Below are 23,255 nucleotides of genomic sequence, written 5' to 3'. Positions count from 1 at the left end.
CCGCCTGGCCACTGTGGGGTACCTGTTATGTACCAGGCCTCCTGACTACCCTTCAGGAAGACATCGCTCCCATTTTACAGACGGGGAAAGTAAGGCCCAGCAGAGTTTGGTCACTTGCCAAAGGTTACAGCTGATAAGTAATTTATCACAGGTTCAAAGTCAGGCTTCAGAGTGCCATCTCTCTTTGTACCCCACTCCTAGCTGTACCTTTTCTTTTATCCACCTGTTCGTCGTTGGTCTTTTATCTTCTGGGGAACTCTCCAGCAGCTGCCTGTAGTCAGATAAGGGCATGACCACCCGGCGGAGTGGGGGCAGTGTGACTCGAGACACCTGGGTTCTCCCCCTTCGCCTGCCAGTAACTTGCCTGTGGCCGTGAACTCTTCCGCTTCCCTCTCTGGACGTGTGGACGTATGGTTGGGACTTGCTCATCTCCGAGGGCCCCCAGCTTCCCATTCTGTGATGAGAGCGGCCCAGAGGGAAGACGGGGCCGGGGTTTCAGTTTCCCAGGGGCTAAGGTTTCAGCTCTTCACAGAACACAACCCACCATCTGACTAAAAAAAGCCTCTTTCCAACTCCCATCCAGAAATAAAGACGATAGATAAATAAGCAACAGTAGGCTTTTTCTGGGAACCATAAATAGCTCCCCGGGCTCCCAGTGCTGACTTAGAGAAAGAGTCTTCACTCTGTCTCTCTTCGGGGGGAAAGCTGCTGGCGATGTTGAGAGTTTCCCACGGGCGCGCCTGCGTTGCCGCCATCCCTCGTGCGGTGGGGCTGGCACGTCTGCTGCCACCAGGGCGCTGGCTCTTGTCACGGGGACCGGGTTCCTTCCCCGGCCCTCCCACCAGCCAGGAGGCCTCAGTGTCTGAGAGCTAGACGGATGTCCGCGTCCTCCTCCCAGAGGCTGGGGCTGGGTTGTGCAGAGGCCACAGCACGTCCCTACGCAGAGCCTTTGCATGGTCTGTTCCCTCTGCTGGGAGCGCGCTGACCCCACACGCATCGCCTCGGCCGCCCGCTCGCTTTCCCTTGTCTTTGTCCCTCGAGCCGCTCCCTGACCTCACTCCCTTCTAGCTGTACGTTCTACTTGTCAGTCTGGTTTCTTGTTTGGGAACGTAAGCTCCGTGAGGGCAGGCTGTATCTCTAGCTCCTAGCATTTAGCAGAGCCTCAACACATTTTTTTTTGCCATTGGTGGTGAATGGTTGTTGAAACCAAAATAGGAACAGGAGTCGTTTCTAATTTATTGTGATTTCACAGACAGGCAGGATGGTTTTGGCTCCAAGTAGCCAGAAAGTGGGTCAAGAAGTTAAGACATCATGGTCCGGAGTGGGGCAGGCCTGGGGCACGGAGCAGCCGTGGCCTGGTGAGGGACAGGGGTCCCTTCCCGCCTCTGCCGTGCAGGCCCGGGACCGCCTTCACCCAGAGCTGGCCTCTTGGGGGTGACTGAGCTTCAACTGTGGGCCCTTCCTGGCAGTGCTACGGGGCCAGTCTCCGTCCCGGCCCCTCCCCTGGAGCGAGAGTGGGGGTAAGCAGCCAGTGGGGCCTTCTTCTCAGGGTGTGGTCAGCAGGCTCCAGGTTAGGAGGAAGGAGCAAGACGGTGACAGTGTGCATGTGCCCCTCTTCTTTGGTGCACTTGGTTCTTCGCCACCTTAGTTCCGTGTTGGGCCCTGCTTCTTAACCAAAGCCTGGGATTTCAGAAAGGTGGGGTTGTCTGGCCTAATGCTAGATGTGGCCCATTCACTGGAAATGTCTCATCTCTGCTTCTTACCTGGACCCCAAGCATCTCTGGGGGGAGCACTCACCTTGTCCTTGTCCGAGTCCACCCTGGACGGGCGTGGGGACAAGCAACAGGACTCTGCAGGCTTGAAAGAGACACCGTACATGAAGCATTTGTTCAACCCAGTGTCCGCAGAGAGCCAGCACTTGAGGGATGACAGCTGTTGGTACTGCTGGGGGATTTTTCTTTCTTTTTTTTTAAGTTGATAAAATTCACATGCCATAAAATCCACCTTTTTCAAGTACACATACAGTTCAGTAGCTTTGAATGTATTCCCCAGATTGCTCAACCAACACCACTGTCTAAGTCCAGAACATTTTCATCACCCCAGAAAGAAATAAACTCGTCTGTAGTCTGTCCCCGTCCCCCTGTCCCCTCGCCCCTGGCAACCAGTCTCCTTTCTGTTTCTCTGGCTTTGCCTATTCTGGACGTTTCATATAAATGAAGTCATACTATGTGGCTTTTGTGACTGGCTTCCTTACCTTCGCTAAGCGTTCTGTTGTCCAGGTCATGTTATAGCGTGTCTCATTCCTTTTTCTGGCTGAAGAAGACTCTGTTGAATGGGCATATCACACTTTGTTTATCCACTCATCAGGGGATGGACATTTGGGTTGTTGCCACTTTGGGGCTCTTACAAATAATGCTGCCATGGACATTGCTGGGCAGGTTTTTGTGTGGGCGTGTGTTTCCATCCCTTTGGTTTTATATCTAGGAGTGGAATTACTAGGTTGTATTGTAACTCTATATTTAACTTTGAGGAACTGCCAGATTCTTTCCCAAAGCAGCGGCACCATTTTACTTTCCCACCAGCAATGACAGCACTTTTGTCTTTTTGATCATAGCCATCTCAGTAGGTATGAAATAATACCTCGTTGTGGTTTTGATGTGCATTTCCCTGATGGCTGATGATGTTGAGCATCTTTTCACATGCACTTGGGCCATTTGTAGGTCTTATTTTGAGAACTGTCTATTCAAATCCTTTGCCCAGGGATGCCTGGGTGGCTCAGTCAGTTAAGAGTCTGCCTTCGGCTCAGGTCATGATTCCGGGTCCTGGGATTGAGTCCCTCATCAGACTCCTTGCTCAGCAGGGAGCCTGCCTCTCCCCCTGCTTGTGCTCGCTTGCTCTCTCTCACTCTCTCTGCCTCTGACAAATAAATAAATAATATCTTAAAAAAAAAACCCAAATCCTTTGCCCATTTTAAATTTGGCTTGTCTTTTTATTGTTTGTTAATAGTTTTTTATATGGTTTGGATACTAGACTCTTATCAGATGTATGATTTGCAAATATTTTTCCCCATTCTGTGGGTTGTCTTTTCACTTTCTTGATAATGTCCTCTGAAGCACAAAAGTTTTTAATTTTGATGATATCAGATTTACCTATTTTTACTTTGGTTTCTTGTACTTTTAGTATCTAAGAAACCATTACCTGACTCAAGGTCATGAAGATTTACACCCATGTTGTCCTCTAAGAGTTTCACTCTTATTGATCTTATATTTAGATCATGATCCATTTTGAATCAATTCTTGTGTATGGTGTGAGGTAGGATTCCAGCTTCATTATTTCACACATGGATATCTAGTTTTCCTACCACCATTTGTTGAAAAGACTGTCGTTTTCCCACTCCCCTTGAATTATATTGGCACCCTGGTGGACAGTCCGTTGACTCCAGATGGATGGGTCTATTTCTGGTCTCTCAGTTGTATTCCATTGATCTGTAGGTCTGTTATTGTACCACTACCATACTGCACGATTACTGTAGCTTTGTAGTAAGTTCTTAAATTGGGAAGTGTGAGTCTTCCAACTTTGTGCTTTTTCAAGATTTCCAGATTGGCTATCCTGGGTCCCTTGCATTTTTACATGAATTTAAGGATTAGCTTGTCAGTTCCCACTAAAAGAAAGCCGGGATTTTGATGGGGATTGCGCTGAATCCGTAGATCACCGTGGGAGTGTTGCCAGCTTCATATATTAAATGTCTTATTCATGAGCATGGGATGTCTTTCTATTTATTGAGATCTTCTTGAATGTTTTTCAGCCATATTTTATAGTTTTCAGCATTTAAGTCTTTGGTTAAATTTATTTCTTAAGTGTTTTTATTTTTTAATGCTACTGTAAGTAGAATTATTTTCTTAATTTCATATTCAGATTATTCTTTGCTAACATATAGAAGTACAATTGTTTTTTGTGTGTGTGTATTGATCTTTTCTTTTGCAGTCTTACTGAACTTATTTATCTTAATAGGTTTTGGGTTTTTGTGTGTGTGGATTCCTTGGGATTTTCTGTAAACAGGATCACATCACCTGCATAGAGAAGCAGTTTTACATCCTCTTTCCTGTCTGGAGGCTTTTTATTTCATTCTCTCTCCTAATTACCCTGGCTAGAACCTCCACTACGGTGTTGAATAGAAGTGGCAAGAACAGACATCCTTGTCTTGTTCCTAGTCTTAAGGGGAAAGCGTCCAGTCTTTCACCCCAACGTAGAATGTTTCTGTGGTTTTTGTAGATGCTCTTTAATCAGATTGAAGAAGTTCCCTTCTATTCCTGGTTGGTTGTGTGTCTTTATCCAGAAGGACATTGGATTTTGCCCAGTGCTTTTTCTGAGTCTTCTGGAGATGATCATCTCAGTAAAAGCTTTGTCCTTTATCCTGCTAATATGAAGTGAGCACTTTATCTGCTAGGGAGCCAGCTCCCCAGGTCTGAGCTTCCCCAGCTACACCACATACTCACTGTGTAACTCTGGGCAGGGGACGTCGCCTGTAAACTGGGAGTGACTACTCTCTCATGGGGCTCTCGTGAGGGGGCTGGAGTTGCTTTGCAGACGGTGTTGTCTGGCACCTATCAAGTGCAGTTTACGGAGCACTTGGCTATGATTGGTGACGTGTGAAAGTGTGGGTGGGCTAGGGTGGGAGGGGTCACTGATGGGGGCATTGCAAGGCTAATGTAGGGCCAGGCTGATGCACCTGTTCTGAAACGTCTGCTCATGGGGAGTCCGGAAGCTGTCATGGGAAGTGGCCTGTCGGGCTCTAGTTGTCTCTGAACCTTCCTTTGGGAGGGGATGGGCCACGCCTGAGGCACAGGTGAGCACCTGTCTGCTGCAGGACCCTCCAGTTTGTTCAGGCCTTGCGTGTCACATTCGGTCAGGTCTGGGCTGCAGGGGCTGTGTGTTCACAGCAACAAGCTTCCCCGCCTGGGCTCTGAGTCCAGGCTTAGGGGCGGGGCAGGAATGGGGCCTTGTCTAGATAGTGACTTACGGCTGAGAGCCAACACGTAGCACCAGCTCCCCACCCTGACTTTCCTGACTTCTCTTTTCCTGGCCTCCCCTTTAACCTGGCTCCTCGTCCTGCCTCTGTCATTGACCATCATGTGACTTTCGGCAGACTGCTTGTTGGGGCCTGTTTTGGCCTCTGTCCACAGAGACACTGTCATAGCAGTTTGAGGATTAAATGAATGCTCTGTTTGGAGGGGCTGCAGCACCGTCTGCCAGGGCTCAGCAAACACTGTCCCCAGACCACCCTCCCGTGGTCCCCAAGAAGCCCTGCAACCCCTGAAACCTGCCAACACTTCTGCGCCTATATGGAGTTTGGATTTTACAGGTGGGTGGGGAGAGAGATAAAAACACTTTTAATATGCCCTGTGTAATTCTTGGCATTCATTTTTATGAGCTGTATGAGGCTGGATCTTACCTTGGTTTAATGTACTGACCTTCTAGCCAGCCAAGTAGCTCAAAGTTCCTGGAGACAGGCCACTTTGCTTCTTTACTTTCTGGTTTGTTTTCCAAGGTTTGGGGGAGGAGGGCACCTTACCAACACTGAGCCTTTCCCTGTCCCTATGCTCAGAAGTACAGGGTGGTCCCACCTCCTGAGGAGCTGCTGGTCTGATCTGAGAAGGGGCCTAGACAAGAAGCAGTAATAACAAGCCAGTAATGTAATTTAGCAAACGGTAGGGAGCATCAGAATACATGTGGTTATCCCACAGATCATCTGTTTTGCCCTAACTCGGTGCCTGGCACCAGGAGCATTCCGACAACCAGAGCAGACTCAGCTCCCAGAGCTTTTCAGAAAAACCAGATGTACCGAGAACCCACTGGATGGGCGCCCCTCTGAAACCGGGGACTCAGGCAAGCCAGGGTGTGAGAAGGTGTAGGCAGCGGGGCAGGGCCAGGGCCAGAGTGTGTCTGCAGGAGGCTGGAGAAGGGCCGTGAGCGTGCTTGACAGAGGGAGGGAGGAAGGGAGGGAGGGAGGGAGTCAGGAGGCCACACCAGCAGGCAGTGGCTGATGAGATGTGTCCCCCCAGCCTCGGCTTCCTTCTCATAGGATTGTTCTGCAGACTTCAGACGTGCACGCAAAGCCCATAGCACAGTGCTAGACGCGCGGCCGGAGCTAACCGCGCAGCGTCAGTCAGTAAGGCGTGTGGTAGGAGAGGGCTTTATTGAACCAGATAATGTTCATAGTTCCCTGAGTGAGCATTTGGGTTCCCAGACAGTATCCGGTTGTAGAGTCCTGTGTGCGTACATGTGCACGGCCTCTAGGCTTGGTTGCGGTAGTAGTCATATCTGTGAGCGCATGTGGTTCTTTTCTTTGGTCTTCAAGTTTTATGCTTATCATACATTGGTTCTGTAATTACAGAAATGTTAATACAAAATGTAATTAAAGACCACGCCGCTGTTACTGTCGGTGTCTGTGCGCACGCTCGCGCCCTCGCGGAGTTGGGGTGTCCACTCAGGAGAGCAGGGGTGCCGAGGGAGGCCCCGGGGAGGTGGGTGTGTCACAGGAAAGTGGACCTGGGGGCTAGCGGGCGGCCTGCTGACGTGGGCTTCTTCTCTGTCCACAGATGACAGGATCTGCTCGCCACCCTTCATGGAGCTCACGAGCCTGAGTGGAGACGACACTATGAGGCTCCTGGAGCAGAACGGCCTGGCGTTCCCCTTCAGTGCGTACCGCCCCGGGCCCCGCTGGGCAGGCTGGGCAGGCCCGGCAGGCCATGGGCCGGATGGCGGTGGGGGGCTGTCTGTGGCTCCCCGGGATGCACGAGGGCCTTGGCTGCCAGGGAGGGCTGAGCCCCGCGTCCCGCTCCCACCTGCGCAGTGGAGACGGGTCCTCAGGTGGTGTGGGCTGGAGGTGCTCTTCTGCTGGCCCGGCAGCGTCTGTCCAGACCACCCTGAGTGCGGATGCTGGCCACCGTTGAGCCAGCCTGTCTCCCTAGCTCCCCACTGCCCCTTATCCCCACGGGCTGCAGGAGTTTCAGGAATTTCTCCCCATGTCTGCCAGGTCAGGCTTTGTGGGGAAGTCACCTCACTGATTTCTCTCTGCTTTTCTCTCCCTGCTCCATAGTTTGCAAAACCAGAGTGGCTCATGGCACCAACTCTCATGAGGTAAGCGGAAGCTTTGACTGCCCTCTTCCCCCACTTCCTCCCCCCGTGCCCCTGTCTTTCCAGCTCACAGTGTCCCTCTGGGAGCCCGCAAGAGTCTATGTGCTAGATCCCACCCCTGCTGCTCCCGCTCCCTGTCTTGCCCCTGCTTGTGGCTCTGCACACTGTCGCCAGCCTCTGCCCATGCCTGGCCTGTCCCCAAGGGTGGGAGGCGTGTGCCAGGGGTCTGCCTGCCCCCTCTGAGCCCTTGCAGATCCTATTGCAGTTTGACCTGTCCGGCTTTACGACCTCTGGCTTGTCAGTGTGGGCACTCCCTGGGCGCCCGCTCTGTGCCGGGCCCTGCGCCGGGCCCCTCTGCGTGCTGTGAGCTGGAAAGATGCTCTCACTGCCCCCACAGCACCTGCCCGCCAACCTCCCACCTGCCCCGTTCACTAGCACCCAGTCCCTCTGTGGGTCAGCGCCTTGCGCTTCTCTGACTGGCAGGGTGGCTCTAGTCACTATTAGCGTGGTTAGACCGTCCTGATGCAGAAAAGCTCAGCCTGCAGGAGAGGAACCACTTCTCTCTTCGTGAGAGAATTCTGGACTCATACAGACCTGGGAGCAGGTCTGGCTCTGTGCGCTGCCAACTGTGTGACTTTGGGCAGATCCCCCAGCCTCTCTGAGTGTCTGTCCGCACTTGGAAGTGGGGATGTGATGGTGGTTGTGGAGGAGGAGGGGCTTGCTGCCCGTGCTGCCGTGGGGCCTGGCACAGAAGGCGTTGGGTGCACTGTGAGGGAGCCAGGTATGGAGCCTGCCAGGTCACTGCAGGACGGTGGGGGTTCCGGATCCCAGTGAGCTCCCTCCTTGGCAGGAGTCTTGACCCTCACGTCTGGGGTCAGTGTGTTCAGGGGAGGCTTTCATCCCTTAGTCTAGCTGTTGGAATCTGGCTCCAAAATGTACACATGTGTGTATCCCTGTCTCTCCCGACCCACAGTGTGCTGTTTCAGGGAGGGGCTCTTCTTCTCCTGAGCGGGGGGGTTGGGAACGGAGCCTCCAGGATTGGAATCTGGAGGCTCCCAGGGAGTTGGTGTGTGCTGCAGGCCGCCTGCCTCCTGGGAGGCTTTCATGTCAGAGGGCTGCCCCCTCGGGTGGGGCGCCCCCCACAGCATGAGTCTGGAGGTTGGGGGGCAAGGCTCCTCACCTATTCTAGGGGTGCCTGGGGATGTTGAGTGCAGCGAGGATAGAGGACAGCTCTACGGACATGATTGGTTTTAGACAGGAAAGTGAGGCTTTCTGATTAGGGTCCTCACCTCTACTGAGGTCCCTCTGAGTCCCCCAGCCCCAAGCTCAGTGAAACCCAACTAGTTTGGCCAAACTACTCTCTTTTCGTTTTATGTTCACAGAGCTGTCTGGGTTTTTGTTTGGTTTTTAAACCAGTGCAAGCACACTGATTTGCTTAGAGTGAAATTACCAACCCCCCCTTCTGAGTTGAACCCCTGAGCCAGAAGCCCAAAGCACCTCTGAAGCTATCCTGTGGTGGTTACTGCTGCTGTTTTGTAAGTGGGGAGAATGGAGTAAGTTCCCCCCCTGCACTCTGGTGGCTGGGCGCTGGAGCTAGGACTTAAACCCAGAGCCCCCTGTGTTCTTTCCCTTCCTCGGCAGAAGGCTAAGGGGACGGTCCCTGTGGCGCGTGCACACACACACGTACATGCAGTGCGTGCACGGTCTGTTTCCCCGTGTGGCCTGCATCTCTGCTTCTGCCCCGTGCGGCTAAGCACCAGGAACGTTGGGGTGGTGCTCTATGACCGTGGATGCCAGGGGCGGCAGCCGGCGCAGGCAGCCAGCTGTCCAGGCTCTGACATTCCTGCCCCGAGTCCTGGGCATCTGGTGGCTCCTTCCTGGGGCCTGTGGGCTGCAAGGGATTAGCCGTGGCCCCAGACCGGCAGCTGACAGCCCAAGCAGAGATTTTTCTCCAGCTGCCCTTCTGCTCTCCCTGCTTTAGTGGCCTACCAGATCCTTCCAGGGGGGACCTTTGTCCTCAGACTGTCAGGGACTGGGAGCAGCATGTTCTTGTCCCTCAAGCCTCCGTGTAGCTTACTCTGCGTGTCAGAGGCCAAGGCTGCGTGCTGGGCAGACGCAGTCCCATCCTGGGCTCTGTCACTTTCCAACAAGCCACAGAGCTTTTTAGGGCCTCAGTTTCCTTGTCTGTAAAAGGTGCATGAGAATAGTGCCCCTCTCAGAGGTGCATTGTGAGGACAGCACCAGGTGACTCACATAAAGCGGTCGGAACAGGGCTGGGCATGTCGTGAGTGGGCAACCAGAGGCAGCCTTTGTCCACATACGGATTTTGACTCAAGGCCTCCCAACTCCCGATCCGTTGCCTTCCACTTCCTGCCTCACCTGGATCTTTGTGGAGGAACCTCTAAGGAGGTCATAAAGAATGCGTAGTGTACAACTGGGGGTCCTATTTCCTGGATCACAGTGTGAATAGAGGAGTTGTGCAGTGCACAGCCAGCTCAACCCTACAGGGAGAGCCTGATGTTGCAGGATTTCTAAGCCCCCAGAGTAGGAGTGAATTGATCCCCAGGTGTTCTTCTCAAGTCTCACTCCACTCACCCTGGCTTGAGATTTTTCATGGAGAGTCCTCGGTTCACAGCGATGCTCCTTGGTAGCAGAGCTCTGGACTGGTGACGTGCCCCTGTGTCTAAGACTGAGTAGGTAGTGGACTCTGACAGCCCTTGGCCCCCTGTCTCCACAGATGGCCATCGTGTTCAACCAGGAGGGCCTGAGTGCCATCCAGCCACCCTGTGTGGTCCAGAACTTCATCAACCACAACGCCGTCCTGTACAAGGTGTTTGTGGTGGGCGAATCCTACACTGTGGTCCAGAGGCCCTCGCTGAAGAACTTCTCTGCGGGCACGTCAGGTAACCAAGCCTCCTGCCGTCTCGGGGGCCCAGCTGGGACAGGCATCAGCCGTCGGTCCTACAGCATTTCCACTGCCACCCTGTGTTACTTTGGGGGGGGTGGCGGGGATGGGCTGATCTGAAGGTTGAAGGAGTTGCATGCAGTGGGTGAGGAGGTCTCGGAGAACAAGGTGAAACCCCATCCCACCAGGTCATTGTAGGGTCTCCATCCATCTGAACCACCAGGATGCTTCCTGGGGCCCCACACAGAAATGAGACTCACGAGGAACATGCTAGAATGGATGATGGGCCCTTCAGGGAAGTGAGTTTGGGAAAGGGCCCCTCATATTTTGAGGGCCAGAGTGCTGACTGCTTTATCAGGTCCCCTTTTTCCAAGTGGGGAAACACTGAGTTACCAGCTGCTCCTGCAGCCGCTGAGGTGGCTCTGCGCTCCGTTCGACGTCCTGCAGGTTCATGGCGCTTCCTCGCTGTGGGACCTCCGGCAGGTACATGTGGGCAGTCACCCCCACCAGGCCCCCCCTTTGCAGGGGTGAGGACCGAGTCCGAGGGTTTCGGATCCCGGGTATCCCTCAGGTGTCACAGGGTGGCGGTATCTGCAGGATGCTGCTGTCATTGGAGGCTGAGGGGCTCCACAAACTCAACTTGTTTTTAGCTGCTCTCCTGACACCAGGTGGCCCTTGGCCCTTTCAAAAACAGACACTAAGATAAGGATTTGCTCGTGTTGGGGCTGCTCAAAAGAATGTCTGGGGGTTCTGAAGGCATCTCTAAGGCAAGTTCCAGAAACCTTTGGCACAGAGTAACAGTGTCTTTGAAATAAGCAGAGCTTTCTGAGAGGACCCCTTGGAGGATATTTGATTGCCCTCATGTGGTTTGCTCAAACACGCCGTACATTTATCTCTGCAAGGGAACCCTGCCATCACCAGATGTATTGAAATACCGGGCTGTTCTGTCTCCATCTGAGCAAACAGATGTATCTTCTTAAAAAGTCTCTCCTGCTGGGATTGCCTGTCACCATCCGCTCCTGGTGGCTTTAAGCCACTTCTCGAATGAAGTTCAGCTGTTCTTGTCTTCCTCTCTCAGCTGTTCTTCCCTGGACGGCTTTTTTCTTCCCATTAACACAACACAGAGAGCAGATACTTTGGAAATGTGCATCGATTTTTCACTTCCTTTCTGGGTGCAGGCAGCCTCCTCGTCGGGTGTGGGGCCCCAGGACTCGAGGCTGCAGTGTCAGGGTTTGGGACATCCCCATTGTCACCCTGGTCCCAGCCCCAGCACACTGGGATGTTGGAATGATCTAGGGGTGAGAGGACCACGGACTGGGGTGGGGGGGGTCGTCTTTTTGTATGTGACTGGATACCAGCAAGAGGCATTCTTACAGATTGTGGGCTGGAAGAGTAGGCTGTATGCCCAGCATGGAGCCCAGCTTGGGGCTTGAACTCACAATCTTGTGATCAAGACGTGAGCGGAGATTAAGAGTCGGACGCTTAACCAACTGAGCCACCCAGGCTCCCCAAGAGACTTTAAAAAAAAAAAAAATCCTCTATTATTTTCCTGATTTTTAAAAAATACATGTTTTAAGTCTTTGGAAAATGTATTAAATTAAGAGTGGTATATCTTATGTAGCTCCCTTTCTTTTCTTTTCTTTTTTTTTTTTCCTTTACCAAAATTCTGCCTGTAAAAGGAATTTATCACCAGGTTTTCTTCCTTTGAAGACAAAAAATATTCTTTTTTTTTCTCCTTTTCCTCCTGGTTGCAAAGTGCTGGGCCAGCTTCTGTCTCAGCACCAGGAGCCTTTCGCAGCAGGGTGTGGACACTCTGTCCTGTGTCTTGAGGGTGTGGGCTCCATGTCTGTGTGTCTTCTGACCATTTCCAGCTTGCCAGTTTTCCATAAAATGTCAGCTGGGGCCAAATCAATGAGTAGATAAGCACACAGAGCTAATGCCGAAATGTTTATTGTGCTCAGATAAGCTGACCTAACTTTCAGCGTGTTCGTCCATCCATCCCCAAAGCTGGTTTCATGTCTGCAGCCTTTGGGGCATCATGCCAGGGAGCTGGCTTGGGCTTTGTTCTCTTGATATGTGTGTGCTTTCCGGATCAGAACCATAAATCGACAGTGGTCCTTTAAGCTGGACCAATTGAGCAGGGGGGCTTTGGGGGCTCTGGGCTCTTTCTAGCCCCCACCCTGGCTTTCTGGTTCTCGTCCAGCACGGCAGGCCTGCAGCTTCCCCTGTCCATGCAGGGAGCTGTGGCTCCTTGAGTGGGATTCTTCAGGACCTCGAGGAGGGCAGCCAGGGACACTAGCCTTCGCTCCCTAACTGCCGTGCTCTGTTGATTCTCAGGGCCACTTTTCGTGTTTACTGGATGGCATCTCTGAAGTCAGGTGTGTCCTAGGGCCGGTGGCATCTCGCGCTTGCCTCGGCTGGAATGGAAGTCAGGTTCTCACTGAAAGGGTTGGTGTTGTCCTGCGCCAGCCACCAGGAACACACATTCTCTGCCTTTCCTTCACAGCTGGGGAGATTGCTCCCCTCTCTCTACCCAGGGCCAGGGTCCAGATGGGCACGTTTCTCTGCTCCCCCTTTTGTTCGGTGGATTTACTTCTGTTTCTTGACTCTGAGGACTAGTGCCTTTATTCTACTCTCCTTTCTGGGCCTTTTTTCCCTTGGGGTCCATAAAAGAACGGCATCACTTAGCACATACAGCTGGGCTCAGCAGACTTTTTCTGCAAAAGGCCAGATAGTAAGAATGTTCAGCTCTGTCGTAATTATGTACCTCTGCCCTTGGAGCATGAAAGCAGCTGTAGACAATGTAGAAGCAACTGGGCATGCTGTGGTCCCATAAAACTGTATTTACAAATGCAGGTGACAGGCCAGATTTGGCCTCCAGGCTCTGGTTTGCTGACCTGTCACCTACAGCCTCTCCGTAGATGCCGTATTTCCTTGAAGCTGCCACGTGCCCAGCCCTGTGCCAGGTACGGATCCAGGAGGGAACGAGATAGTCAGCCAAGCACCCTGCCCCTGTGTGCTCGTATTCTAGTGGGAGAGAGCGCCCATGTGGAAAGAAATAATAAAAAGATGCATCATGGCATAGATGAAGGGCTCCAGAGGAAGCAGTGGGGTCCGGGGCCGCCAGTGGGTGAGGGAGCCCCTTGGACAGGGCAGCCAGGGCCGCCCCTCTGTGCGGCGGATACACGTATGGGACCTGGCAGAGCATCTGGGCCCCCGTCTGCAGTGCTGTGACCTGTTTCCCCGGCCCCGAGACCTGCGTGGAGATGAGGCAGACAGAGCAGAAGAGTGAGTGGCCGCTTCTCCTGACTACTGAGTTACTGCAGTATTGGGGTGTTAAGCTGGTCATGGACTCTCTTCTTTCTCATCTGTAAATTGGGGGCCACAGCACCCCTATTCCCTTCATTGCTCTCCCGCCCCCGCAGGGTGTTGGTGGGGCTTCTTCACTCAGGCTGTGTGTCTCAGGACCGCTGTGGACACGGGGGATGCCTGGGGCCCCCGATCCAGAGTGCTCCTGTGATTAGGGTGCCAGGGCATAGCCAGCTTCATCTTTAGAGGGACTGGGTCTCTTAAAGCTCCCTGAGGAGTTGGCATCAAAGGACGTGTGACCCATTCTGACCCGTCTCGGCTTCCCGGTCTCCAGGGTCGGGGAGTGGCTGGGAGCTGCCCACACGCTCTGTGGCCCCTGCTCAAGCCAGACACGCGTAGGATGTGAGCAGAGGATGGCTCCCCCTCCCCCACCGCCAGTGCTCACCGGTCCTCTGGCCAGAGCCCTCAGCTCAGAGTGAGCCAGGAGGAGAAGCGGTCTCCTTCGAAATGGTCCACGTGTGTGACTTGGTCTTCCTGCCGCAGGGAGCTCTTGGGTGACATGATCTGTCCAGTTCAGCAGGTGCTGGCTGTGCCCTTCTGAGTGCCCAGCTTCTTGCCTTCCTGGCATAAACACCCATGGTGTTGCCTTGTGGCTCCTGCAGGCTTCCCAGCCTCCCTGAACTTGGCTGTGTCTGCCTGCTCTGCGTGGCCCTTTACCACCCCCCCCCCACCCTCAGGCTTGCTCTGCCACCCTTGGGGACCCTCGGGGTGGGTGGGAGGCACCCTGAGTTTGGTGGGGTTGGGCCAAGGTGGGCAGTGCCTACAGAAGGCCAGAATCCCCCACTCCAGCTGCCGGGTCCCCACTCTGTCCTCTGGCCCGCAGGGCTTGCCACCCCTCAGGGCTCACTCTTTTTGGCTGTCAGCGCCCAGGAGTAGAGATTGGTGGGGCTGCCTGGCGCAAGTCCTGCAGGGTGTTTATTTTCCCCAGGCTCCTCCCCAGGACCGTCTCTCGTGCCCCCCGTCTGGACTGGCTCTGGTCGGAGCGGTGGGAGGACTGTCGGGTACACCGGGGCGGCAAGGGGCCTGTGTGCCCCACTAGCGGGAAGGATGCCAGGTACATCTCAGCACCTGCCTGCTTGGCCTCCGCCTGAATCACTTTCTCATGCATGATTGTTGCGGCGCCGTAATCCTGGAGCTGGTGGGGGTCCTTGGCGATCAGAGCAGGTGCCCCCTGCAGCCTGGCCCCTCCACACCATGGTGCTCAACCAAGGCCCTTCTATCCTGCACTTAGGGGCCTGGGTCCCAGAGATGAGCAGTGTGTCCTGGGAACGGGAGCCATGATGCCCCGTCCTGGAGGGACTGAAGCAGAGGCTGCCAGGGCCACGTAGGGGCTCATGGCCCAGGATATCTCCATGTCATTCTTGGTGGGGGGGCATGGGGTGGTGAAGCTCGCGGTTTTGTGATTCTTGCATTCTTGTGCCCATGCTTCCAAGTGCTTGAGAACGTGTGACCGACCAACCTCACTCCATGGGATGGATGGACAAACCAGCTGCTTATTGCTCTCATTATTCTTGGGATCGGTCTGCCCATCTGGGTGGTGCCCCAATGGGACTGAGGGTATGGTGGGAGGCAGACATGGATCAGGAAGTATGGTGTGGGAGGAGGTGGAAGGTGTTTCAGGGGGGCTGTGCCAGCTTCCAAAGCCAAACAAATTGTTCTGTGTACTTTTCTTGGATGGATCCTATAAAAGCCCATGTTCCGATTTCCTGTTTTTTCCCCTATGTATTTGGGAAACAGCAGAACCCTTTGTATTCTAAACACTCACGTGCCAGGTGGCTGCTTGGGCATTTCTCAAGTGCTATGCTGAAAAGGAGTTCCATGGTCACATACTGGGAGGGGCTGGAAATACTGGATTAAATAGCATTCACCAGACCTCTTGACTTCGGGCCTTTGATACTCCGGTACACTGCGTTTCCCACTCACTCAGCCACCACGACATCCTCTTAGCCCCCTTTCTAGTGCCATGTCCGTAAGACACACTAGACACACTTTGGAATGGGGCCTTAGGTGTTGGGGAAAACCAGATAGGATCCTATAAGATGGTAGCAGAGGTAGGCTCATTAAGGCAATTATTTTTGTATGGGAAATGGGAGCCCTGAGTGGACATGTTTCCGGTCATGGTGCCATGTCTCCTTGGCGTGGGGGTGCCCGGCTCACTGGGGCCCCAGGTTGGCTGCTACTGGATGCCGAACCATAAGGCTACGGAGACTGTGGCTGGAGTGGTGCTGCCCCCTGGTGTCGGTTGGTGGAGTCACCTTCTCTGCCTTGAGCTAACTCTGGCTCCTTCCTGTCTTTGCTTTTTCAGACCGGGAGTCCATCTTCTTCAATAGCCACAACGTGTCGAAGCCGGAGTCCTCATCGGTCCTGACCGCGGTATGTTCCTCCTGCCGTAGTGGCCTTCCCTCCCGGCCCTGGGTATGCGGGTGCCGCTCGCAGTGGGGCCCAGGGCTGAGCTCCAGCAGAGCACTAGCTTACTCCCGAGGGAAGATTTTCTAACTCTTCTCCCAGAGTGAGGATCTCCCCACCCTCCTCCCAAGTCACGAGGAATTTGCAGACCTGCTTGCTAATCTGCCTTTTTCCTGATTTAAAAAAAAGGGGTGGGAGGCAACAGCACGTCCGTCTTCCTTTCTCTTTCCATGTCCGCGTGAATCCAGTAGCGTTTGTTAAGGGCTGGCTGGTACCTCCGCGGGGGTGGCCCACGGGCTAGGCAGGCTTGGGGCGGGTTCCGGGAACGCTGCAGTGTGACAGGCACCATCCTAGACGCCCCGCGGCATCACGCCTGGGCCCCGACTCGCCCTTGCGGGAGCAGGGCACACAGTTCTGTTTTCCGGAGTGGGGAGGCTCATGCTCAGCAAGGTTGAGTGACTTCTCCAGACTCACAGGGCTCTTCACTCAGGGGCCGTGCTGGCCCATGACCCCAGATTGGTCTGATTCCAAAGCTGGGTCTCTCGGGAATTTAGGACTTTTTCCCTCACTGGTACCGGCAGAGCAGGGTTTGCCCAGAGCAGAGAGTTAGAAATTGTCACAGGGCAGCTTCTGCCGTCCCTCTCAAGTCCAGCGGGCCAGCGGTCTCCTCTGCCCCTTCCCCTGACCTTGGAGCCCTGGGCTGCGTCTCCTGAGTCATGGCCGTGCTGGCCAATCTGGGAGGATTTGCCTGTGTCCTCCTCCTTGTCCTAGGCTGTTCTCACCAACAGCATCCACTGTAGGCCCCTGCCCCTGGGCCTTACTCCGCTCCTTCCTGCACTGGGGGCATGCACTTGCCTATCGCCTCCTGCGCACTCCCCACCCCCCCGGGCCGCCTGTTCATGTCTCGGGTCTGGTTCCTCTGAGGAGACAGCTGGGTGCTGAGGGTTTGACAGAGCACAGGCGTGGACGGGGACCGGGAGGGAGCACCAGTGTCCCTCAAGATGTTGAGAGACGTTCCCCAGGAACACGTGCTGTGGTCAGGGAAGCTTGGAGAACAACCAGATTTTTTTTTTTTTTTTTTAAAGATTTTATTTATTTGACACAGAGAGACATAGTGAGAGAGGGAACACAAGCAGGGAGGGCGGGAGAGGGAGAAGCAGGCTTCCCGCGGAGCAGGGAGCCCGATGCGGGGCTAGATCCCAGGACCCTGGGATCATGACCTGAGCCGAAGGCAGACGCTTAATGACTGAGCCACCCAGGCGCTCCGAGAACAACCAGATTTTAAGCCAGAATCTCTCAGCGCCTGGCTGTGTGCACGTAAGATACAAAAAGCTGTTTTGTGCAAGCAAAGGGGTGCTGGTCTTCTAACCTTCAGAGACTTTAGACTGACCCAGTTCCACAGGGCTTCTTCCCTGAGAGGGTCTCAGACCTTGTTTGGCTGGTGGCTTTGTGGGGGGGCGGGGTGGCATTCCACAGACTTCCCGGGACACTGCCCCTGCCAGTCCCTGTGTGGCTCTAGCAGCTCCTGGGGCAGTTCACTGATGCCAGAGGGTCCCAGGTAACCTTCTTAGATAATCACCTGTCTGCGGCTCAGCCTGTTGCTTCATCTGTGAAATAGGAAAGCTGAGAAGCTTCGAGAGAGTTCTAGGCCTTCTCTCGACCTGTAGGGTCCGCCCTCATTTCCTCCTTCCCTTCAGCTCCTGACTGCCATTCAGGAAGCCCCCAGGACTGACACCACATAAAACAAGACAAGAGTGGTGGCGCCTGGGTGGCTCAGTCGTTAAGCGTCTGCCTTCGGCTCAGGTCATGATCCCAGGGTCCTGGGATCGAGCCCCGCATCAGGCTCTCTGCTTAGCGGGAAGCCTGCTTCTCCCTCTCCCACTCCCTCTGCTGTGTCTCTCTCTGTCAAATAAATAAAATCTTTAAAAAAACAGAACAAGAGAAGTGCGCTCAGCCATGCCCTTTTCTGTGGGAGACGTAAGCCCCTCCTGCCTTCCTCCCTCCCACCAGGGGTCCCTCCAGTCCCCATCAGGGCCTCCTGGCCTGGCCTTGAAGCCCCGCCTTCCTCCCCCTCTGGAGGCCGCTGAAGGTGAACCCCACTCCCACACCTAACTTACAGGCCCCCACACGCTGCTATCCTAGGGTAGTGGTGAAGAATGTGGACCCTGACGAGACTAGGTGGCCTCAGCCCCGAGCTCCACCAGGTTTCAGATGTGTGGCCTGGGAGTCACATTGCCTCGCTGAGCCTCTGTTTCCCCCTTCTGCCCCGCAGGCTGGTCAGGGCATTCGGGGAGTTAGTGACCTCCTCCATCGCCTCCCCATTTCCCAGAGCATCGTCATTGCCTTCGTGTTCACAACCCAGGGGCAGGATCTCTGTGCCTTTATCTTGTCCTAGGATGGCTGTTTAGTTTAAGATCATCGAACAGCTTCAGAAGGATTTCTGAGATGCCTTAGCTGAGCTGAGAAGGTGCTTTTCTGAGCAGTGTGTTAGGAGACTTGGTGATAATACAGCAGCTGGAGTCCCCCTCGCCAGCACGCCTGGGTGCAAGCCTCTTGGCTCCTACGTCCTGTGGTGCACGTGGTTTTATCACCCCATTTCTTGGAGCGAGAAAACAAGGCCCAGAAGTGTACATGACGCCTCAGGGCCTGCAGGGGCGAGTGGGCTGAGCCAGGGCGTCTGCCTGGCTCTCTCTGACTTGGGGAGGACCCCGGGCCACAGGTCCAGTGGCCGAACTGCCGCGCCGGGCTGAGCCTCTGACTGGCAAGAGTGACCTCGAGGCGGGTCCAGGCTTGGGCAGGTGCTCAGCGACAAGGGCTTGTCACAGCCAGGCCGGTACTGCCCCTTACGAGGTGTTTCCTCTGCTAGGACGCCGAGGCAGCAGGGTCGTGGGCTCGGGGGCCCTGCTGACTGCGCAGAGCCCGCGGGCGTGGCTTTCACAGCGGACTGCTGATGGTGCCCTGGTGTGGGCTCCTTGCTCTCTATGTGTCTGCAGGTTCCCCATCGGCCGTTCTAGCTACCTGTGCTGGGGTAAGGGCCATTTGTGCCCAGGGCTCTGTCCTCAGCCCTCCTGACTTGACTTTATTTTTATTTATTTATTTATTTTTTTGATTGAGTGATAGTCACACAAGATACAATGTAGCCATTCTCAAGTGAATAGTTCAGTGACGTTCAGTCTGTTCACCTTGTGCAATCACCCCCTTCTATCATGTTCCAAAACATTTTCACGACCTCGGAAGAAAACTCTGTACCCATTAAGCAGTCACCCCTTGGCAACCTCTTCCTCTCAACCCCTGGTAACCACGCATCTGCTTTTCATCTCGATGAACTCGTCTGTTCTGGACCTTTCATATGAGTAGTGTTACACGGTGTGCGTGACCTATTGTGTTTGGCTTCTTACGCTTGGCCTGATGTTTTGAGGGTTCACCCACTCTGTGCCATTGTGTAGCCGAATAACGTTTCATCCTGTGGAAAACACAGTTTGTGTGTCTGTCCGTGTGTTGATGGACATTTGGGTTGTTTCCACCTTTAGCTGTTGTGAGTACTGCTGTGACCTTTGGCATAGTACCTGTTCTCAGTCTGTTGGGTACATACCCAGGAGAGGAATTGCTGGTCACGTGGTAATTCTGTGTGTCAGTTTTTGACCCAGCTTCACTTTTATTTCTGATGAGTCGACCACCTTTCTTCCCCTTTGGCCCCTGAGCCCCACGGCCCCCAGGACTCAGGAGTCCAGTATTTATGGGGCACCTCCTATAACCTTCCCCTGACGGACTCAGAGGCAACACAGGGCCCTCCCTGCCCTAAATGCAGGTGTAGAACCTCCTTCTGACCAGGCCGATACTGTTCCCACCACGTCAGTGACCAGCAGAGGAGAGAGGCCTCGTTGGTCCTGTTTTGCACATGAGCAAACTGAGGCACAGTGAGGCTGAGTACTTTTCCCTAGGACCCCAGAGCTAGTAGAAAGTCACTGTTAGGATTCAAATCCCTATCCTCCCGATCCGCAATCCTTCCCGAGGTTCCCCTTCCTCGGCGGCCCTTCCAGGGGCCAAGTTTGAGTCCGTGTGCCTGTCCCAGGCTGGCTGGGACTAGAGCGGGAGACCAGCAGTGTGGGGCCGTCCTTCTGGGTTGTTACAGGGACTAGACACTTAGTACCTGCCCAGAAGCTGGTGGGACTTGGGGAGTGGCTGTGTGAGTGCTGCCCTCCAGGGGTCTGTCCTGCCCCCTTCCAGAGGGGAAGGCCAGGCTTTGGGGCACCTGAGCAAGGTCTCTGTGTGTGGTATGGTGTTGCACCTCCCCACCCAAGGCCTGACTTGACTTCCGTTTGTGTGTCTGTGTGTGTGTGTGTGCACACAGCTGGACAAGATCGAGGGCGTGTTCGAGCGGCCAAGCGACGAGGTCATCCGGGAGCTGTCCCGGGCCCTTCGGCAGGCGCTGGGTGTGTCACTCTTTGGGATTGACATCATCATCAACAACCAGACCGGGCAGCACGCGGTCATCGACATCAACGCCTTCCCAGGTGAGCGTTGGAGCCAGGAACCCCCTTCGTCGGTCTGTAGACCAGTGTCCTTGGGTGATGGGGCAGGCGGGTCGGGTTGACCAGCTCCCTACCTCCCTGGGGTTAGTGCAGTCCTGCTAGGCCTCAGCGCCACCTGCAAAATGGGTTTATAGCGTGGGGTGAAGTTGGCAAACGAGGTCGGTGCATCCAGCCAGGGAGAGCACAGGGCGCTTAGTGGGCCCACACTAAATACCTTTCACCTTCCTCACCTGACCCCGTGCCGGCAGCATTAGCCTTTGTTGGCCACACCTCAGGTAATCTGTTGGGTCCTTCTGGATTTAGCGAGTTGAAAGTACTCCGGAGCAAGTACACCCTCCACAGCTTACCTGTGGGGAACCGAGTCTCCTAGGGAGGGAGAAATTATCCCAGGTCGCAGGACAGGTTGGTGGCTGGGCCGTGCTCCTGCCTGGGCCCTGAGCTGTGGTGCTGGGGACAGGCCTTGGAGCCGGCCAGCTCCCCGTTGCTGCGGCGCCGGCTTCCTGCTGTCTGCCAGAGCCCTGAGCAGGACGCATGTCCCGGGGCCCTCAGGGCTGCTGCCACAGCCTGGATCTGCCGTGCTCCACTCGTCTCAACGCAGCAAGGGGCTCGGTGGGAGATAGCACCCAACGAACCCTCAGTGGGACCGTTAGCCTGCAGGGATGATGGCCATGACGTCCCCAGTTGGCGTTGGTGGAATGAGCCCGCTTTGCATGGGAGTGCCCCGAGCCTGGCTCGTTCCCCCTCCCAGCTGGCTTTGACTTTCAGCTTTATTAAGTAGCTGCAGTGGAGTTTAAGTCGGTGTCACTGCTCAGTGGGTGTAAAAACACTCAGGAAATGGTTCCTACCCTCAAGGAGGTTAGCATCTCGTGGGAGAGCCCAAGCATGGCATGTATGGAGTGCTCAGGGGGTGTGTGCAGGGCACAGGGTAAGGCCTTTTGCACGGGGCATGGAGTGCGACCGCGGGCTGAGCAGCTCCTGGGCATCAGGCTGGGTGCTTGACGCGTGTCCCCTGACTCAGCATGCAGCCAGGCCCAGCCACCATCGCAAGTCACAGCCACGGAAACCGAGGCTGGGAGGACACCACCGGCTCTTTCCGCCATTCAGTCGAAGGCCTATTGTGTGTCCCAGCTGGTCCAGACACGCGGGTGCGGCGTGATCACAGCTCAGAGGAAGGGAAGGAGCTACCCCTGAGGCCTCTGGGAAGGGCTGGGACAAGGAGGCCAGAGGCGTGGTGAGAACGTGGGGTTTCACTCTGAGCTAGGTAAGAGTGAGGCACTGAGGCCGGTGTAGGGACAATGGCCTGTGTTTCTCCAGTCACCCTGGGTGTAGCCTGCATGGAGACCTGGGTGTTGGCAGAGGTGGGGTTTTGATGAGTAAGTGATGGAATGAGAGAGTCCAAGGGAATCCAGGGCGTGTCAGGGGAAACAATGAAAATAAATGAGAGGATCTAAAGCAGGGAGGACACGGTTAGTGGTGGCCAAGTGTGAGGATTGGTGGGACAAGGAGGGGGCGATGCAGGGCTGTCAGGGTAGAAGTTCTAGAAAGATGGAGATGGGAGATGGTGAGAGCATGGAGCTCTGCACTTGAGCTTTGGCTTTGTGCAAGGTCCTGAGCCGGCCCCCTCCCAGCCTGTGCAGTTTGGGCTGGGCATCACGAGGGCATCCTGGGTGCTCAGAGGAGGGACAGTGACTGTGAGCCAATGTGGGTGGAGAGGCTTCTACCCAGAGGAGCCCAGAGAAGGGCCACCCGGGTGGGGCCAGGCATGGAGGTGGGGTCTGAGGTGGCTGGAGCGCTGAGGCCGAGCCCAGCAGAGACTGCCTGAGGGAGCACGCTGCTGGGAGCGTCTCCCCAGGAGATGGCTGCTCCCTGGCCTCTCCCAGCTTGGTTGGCAAGCACTCGTGGGCCCGTCCTGAGGAGTGCATGCCAGGGGAGGCCACGTCGGGCCCTGGGTGGGCGGTAGCATCCCTGTCGAGGGGGCTGCATGCCAGGCTTGGGAAGTAGTAAGAGCAGCAGCTCTTGGCAGCACACGAGGCCTGCTCTGAGAGCCCTTTCCCCCCTTTTGTCGACACCACAGCACAGCGTGCAGTGGGCTGTTAAGATCTCCCTTCAGCCAAGGGAACGTGGTGGCGGGCTGGCTGCCTCGCCCAGTCCTGCGGCCACCACGTGGTGGAGCTGGGAGCGGCACTATGCCCTCCTGACCGCAAGGCTTCCTGCCTCTCAGCCGAAGACCAGGGTTCAGATCCCGGCCTGCCCTTCCAGGCTGTGACGGGATAAGCCACGGAGGTGGACACTTCTGCCCATGGGGACAGAGCTTCCCACCGTGCAGAGACAGAGGCGGGGACGTTGGCACAGTGCCCGGCCCCGAGCTGGGGCCCGCAGCGCTCGTTCACGCTCCGTCTGCTCTCCCCAGCCATCGGGGCGCCGGCTGTGTGGCTTTTAGCCGGGTCAGGCTGACCTCAGGGGCGTCCGCCAGCCTCCAGTTCAGCCTCGGGTCTCCATACCACCCCAGGAAGCGCACATACCCTGCCCTGGGCCTCTTCTGGGGACCGCAGAGTGGTTGCCGAGGGAACAGCCTGACTGTTCTCCAGCCCTCCGCCCTCTGCCTGCGTCTCTGCCCCGGGATCCCAGCAGCGCACCTGCGCCTCCCTGCCCATCCTCCCTGGCCTCCCCCAGGCCTCGGCGGGCCACCCAGGACACAGGACAGTCAAGGCACAGGTGGCACCGAAGCGCTGATTGAGGTCCTGGCTCTGTCACTTGGGAGCCTTGTGTCCTCCTCCGTAAAACGAGGCGAATCCGTGGGTCCCCGTCCCCAGCAGCTGTGAAGAGGCCCGGAAGCCGGCACTTCCTGAGCCTGGTGAACAGCAGCTGGGGGTGTCCACACCCTCACTGACGGGCCCGTGTCAGTC

The 23,255-nt window shown here is 55.4% G+C and overlaps 1 protein-coding gene across 2 annotated transcripts in view; it reads left to right on the top strand.

Moving 5' to 3' along the window:
• Positions 1–23,255, top strand: part of ITPK1 (inositol-tetrakisphosphate 1-kinase) — a 168,632-nt gene that overhangs the window by 141,803 nt on the left and 3,574 nt on the right. Inside the window, exons 6-11 of one of the 2 annotated variants that reach the window (XM_036071573.2) lie at positions 6,600–6,698; positions 7,100–7,140; positions 9,875–10,040; positions 14,340–14,465; positions 15,717–15,784; positions 20,169–20,331. In XM_036071573.2, the coding sequence (XP_035927466.2) occupies positions 6,600–6,698; positions 7,100–7,140; positions 9,875–10,040; positions 14,340–14,465; positions 15,717–15,784; positions 20,169–20,331 (663 nt within the window). The remainder of the gene's footprint in view (positions 1–6,599; positions 6,699–7,099; positions 7,141–9,874; positions 10,041–14,339; positions 14,466–15,716; positions 15,785–20,168; positions 20,332–23,255) is intronic. The other variant, XM_036071575.2, reaches the window with a different exon arrangement.

This window comes from Halichoerus grypus, chromosome 8 (genome assembly GCF_964656455.1).
Source record: "Halichoerus grypus chromosome 8, mHalGry1.hap1.1, whole genome shotgun sequence".
In the NCBI taxonomy this organism is placed as follows: Eukaryota; Metazoa; Chordata; class Mammalia; order Carnivora; family Phocidae; genus Halichoerus; species Halichoerus grypus.
This window is presented reverse-complemented; position numbering and strand designations above follow the sequence as displayed.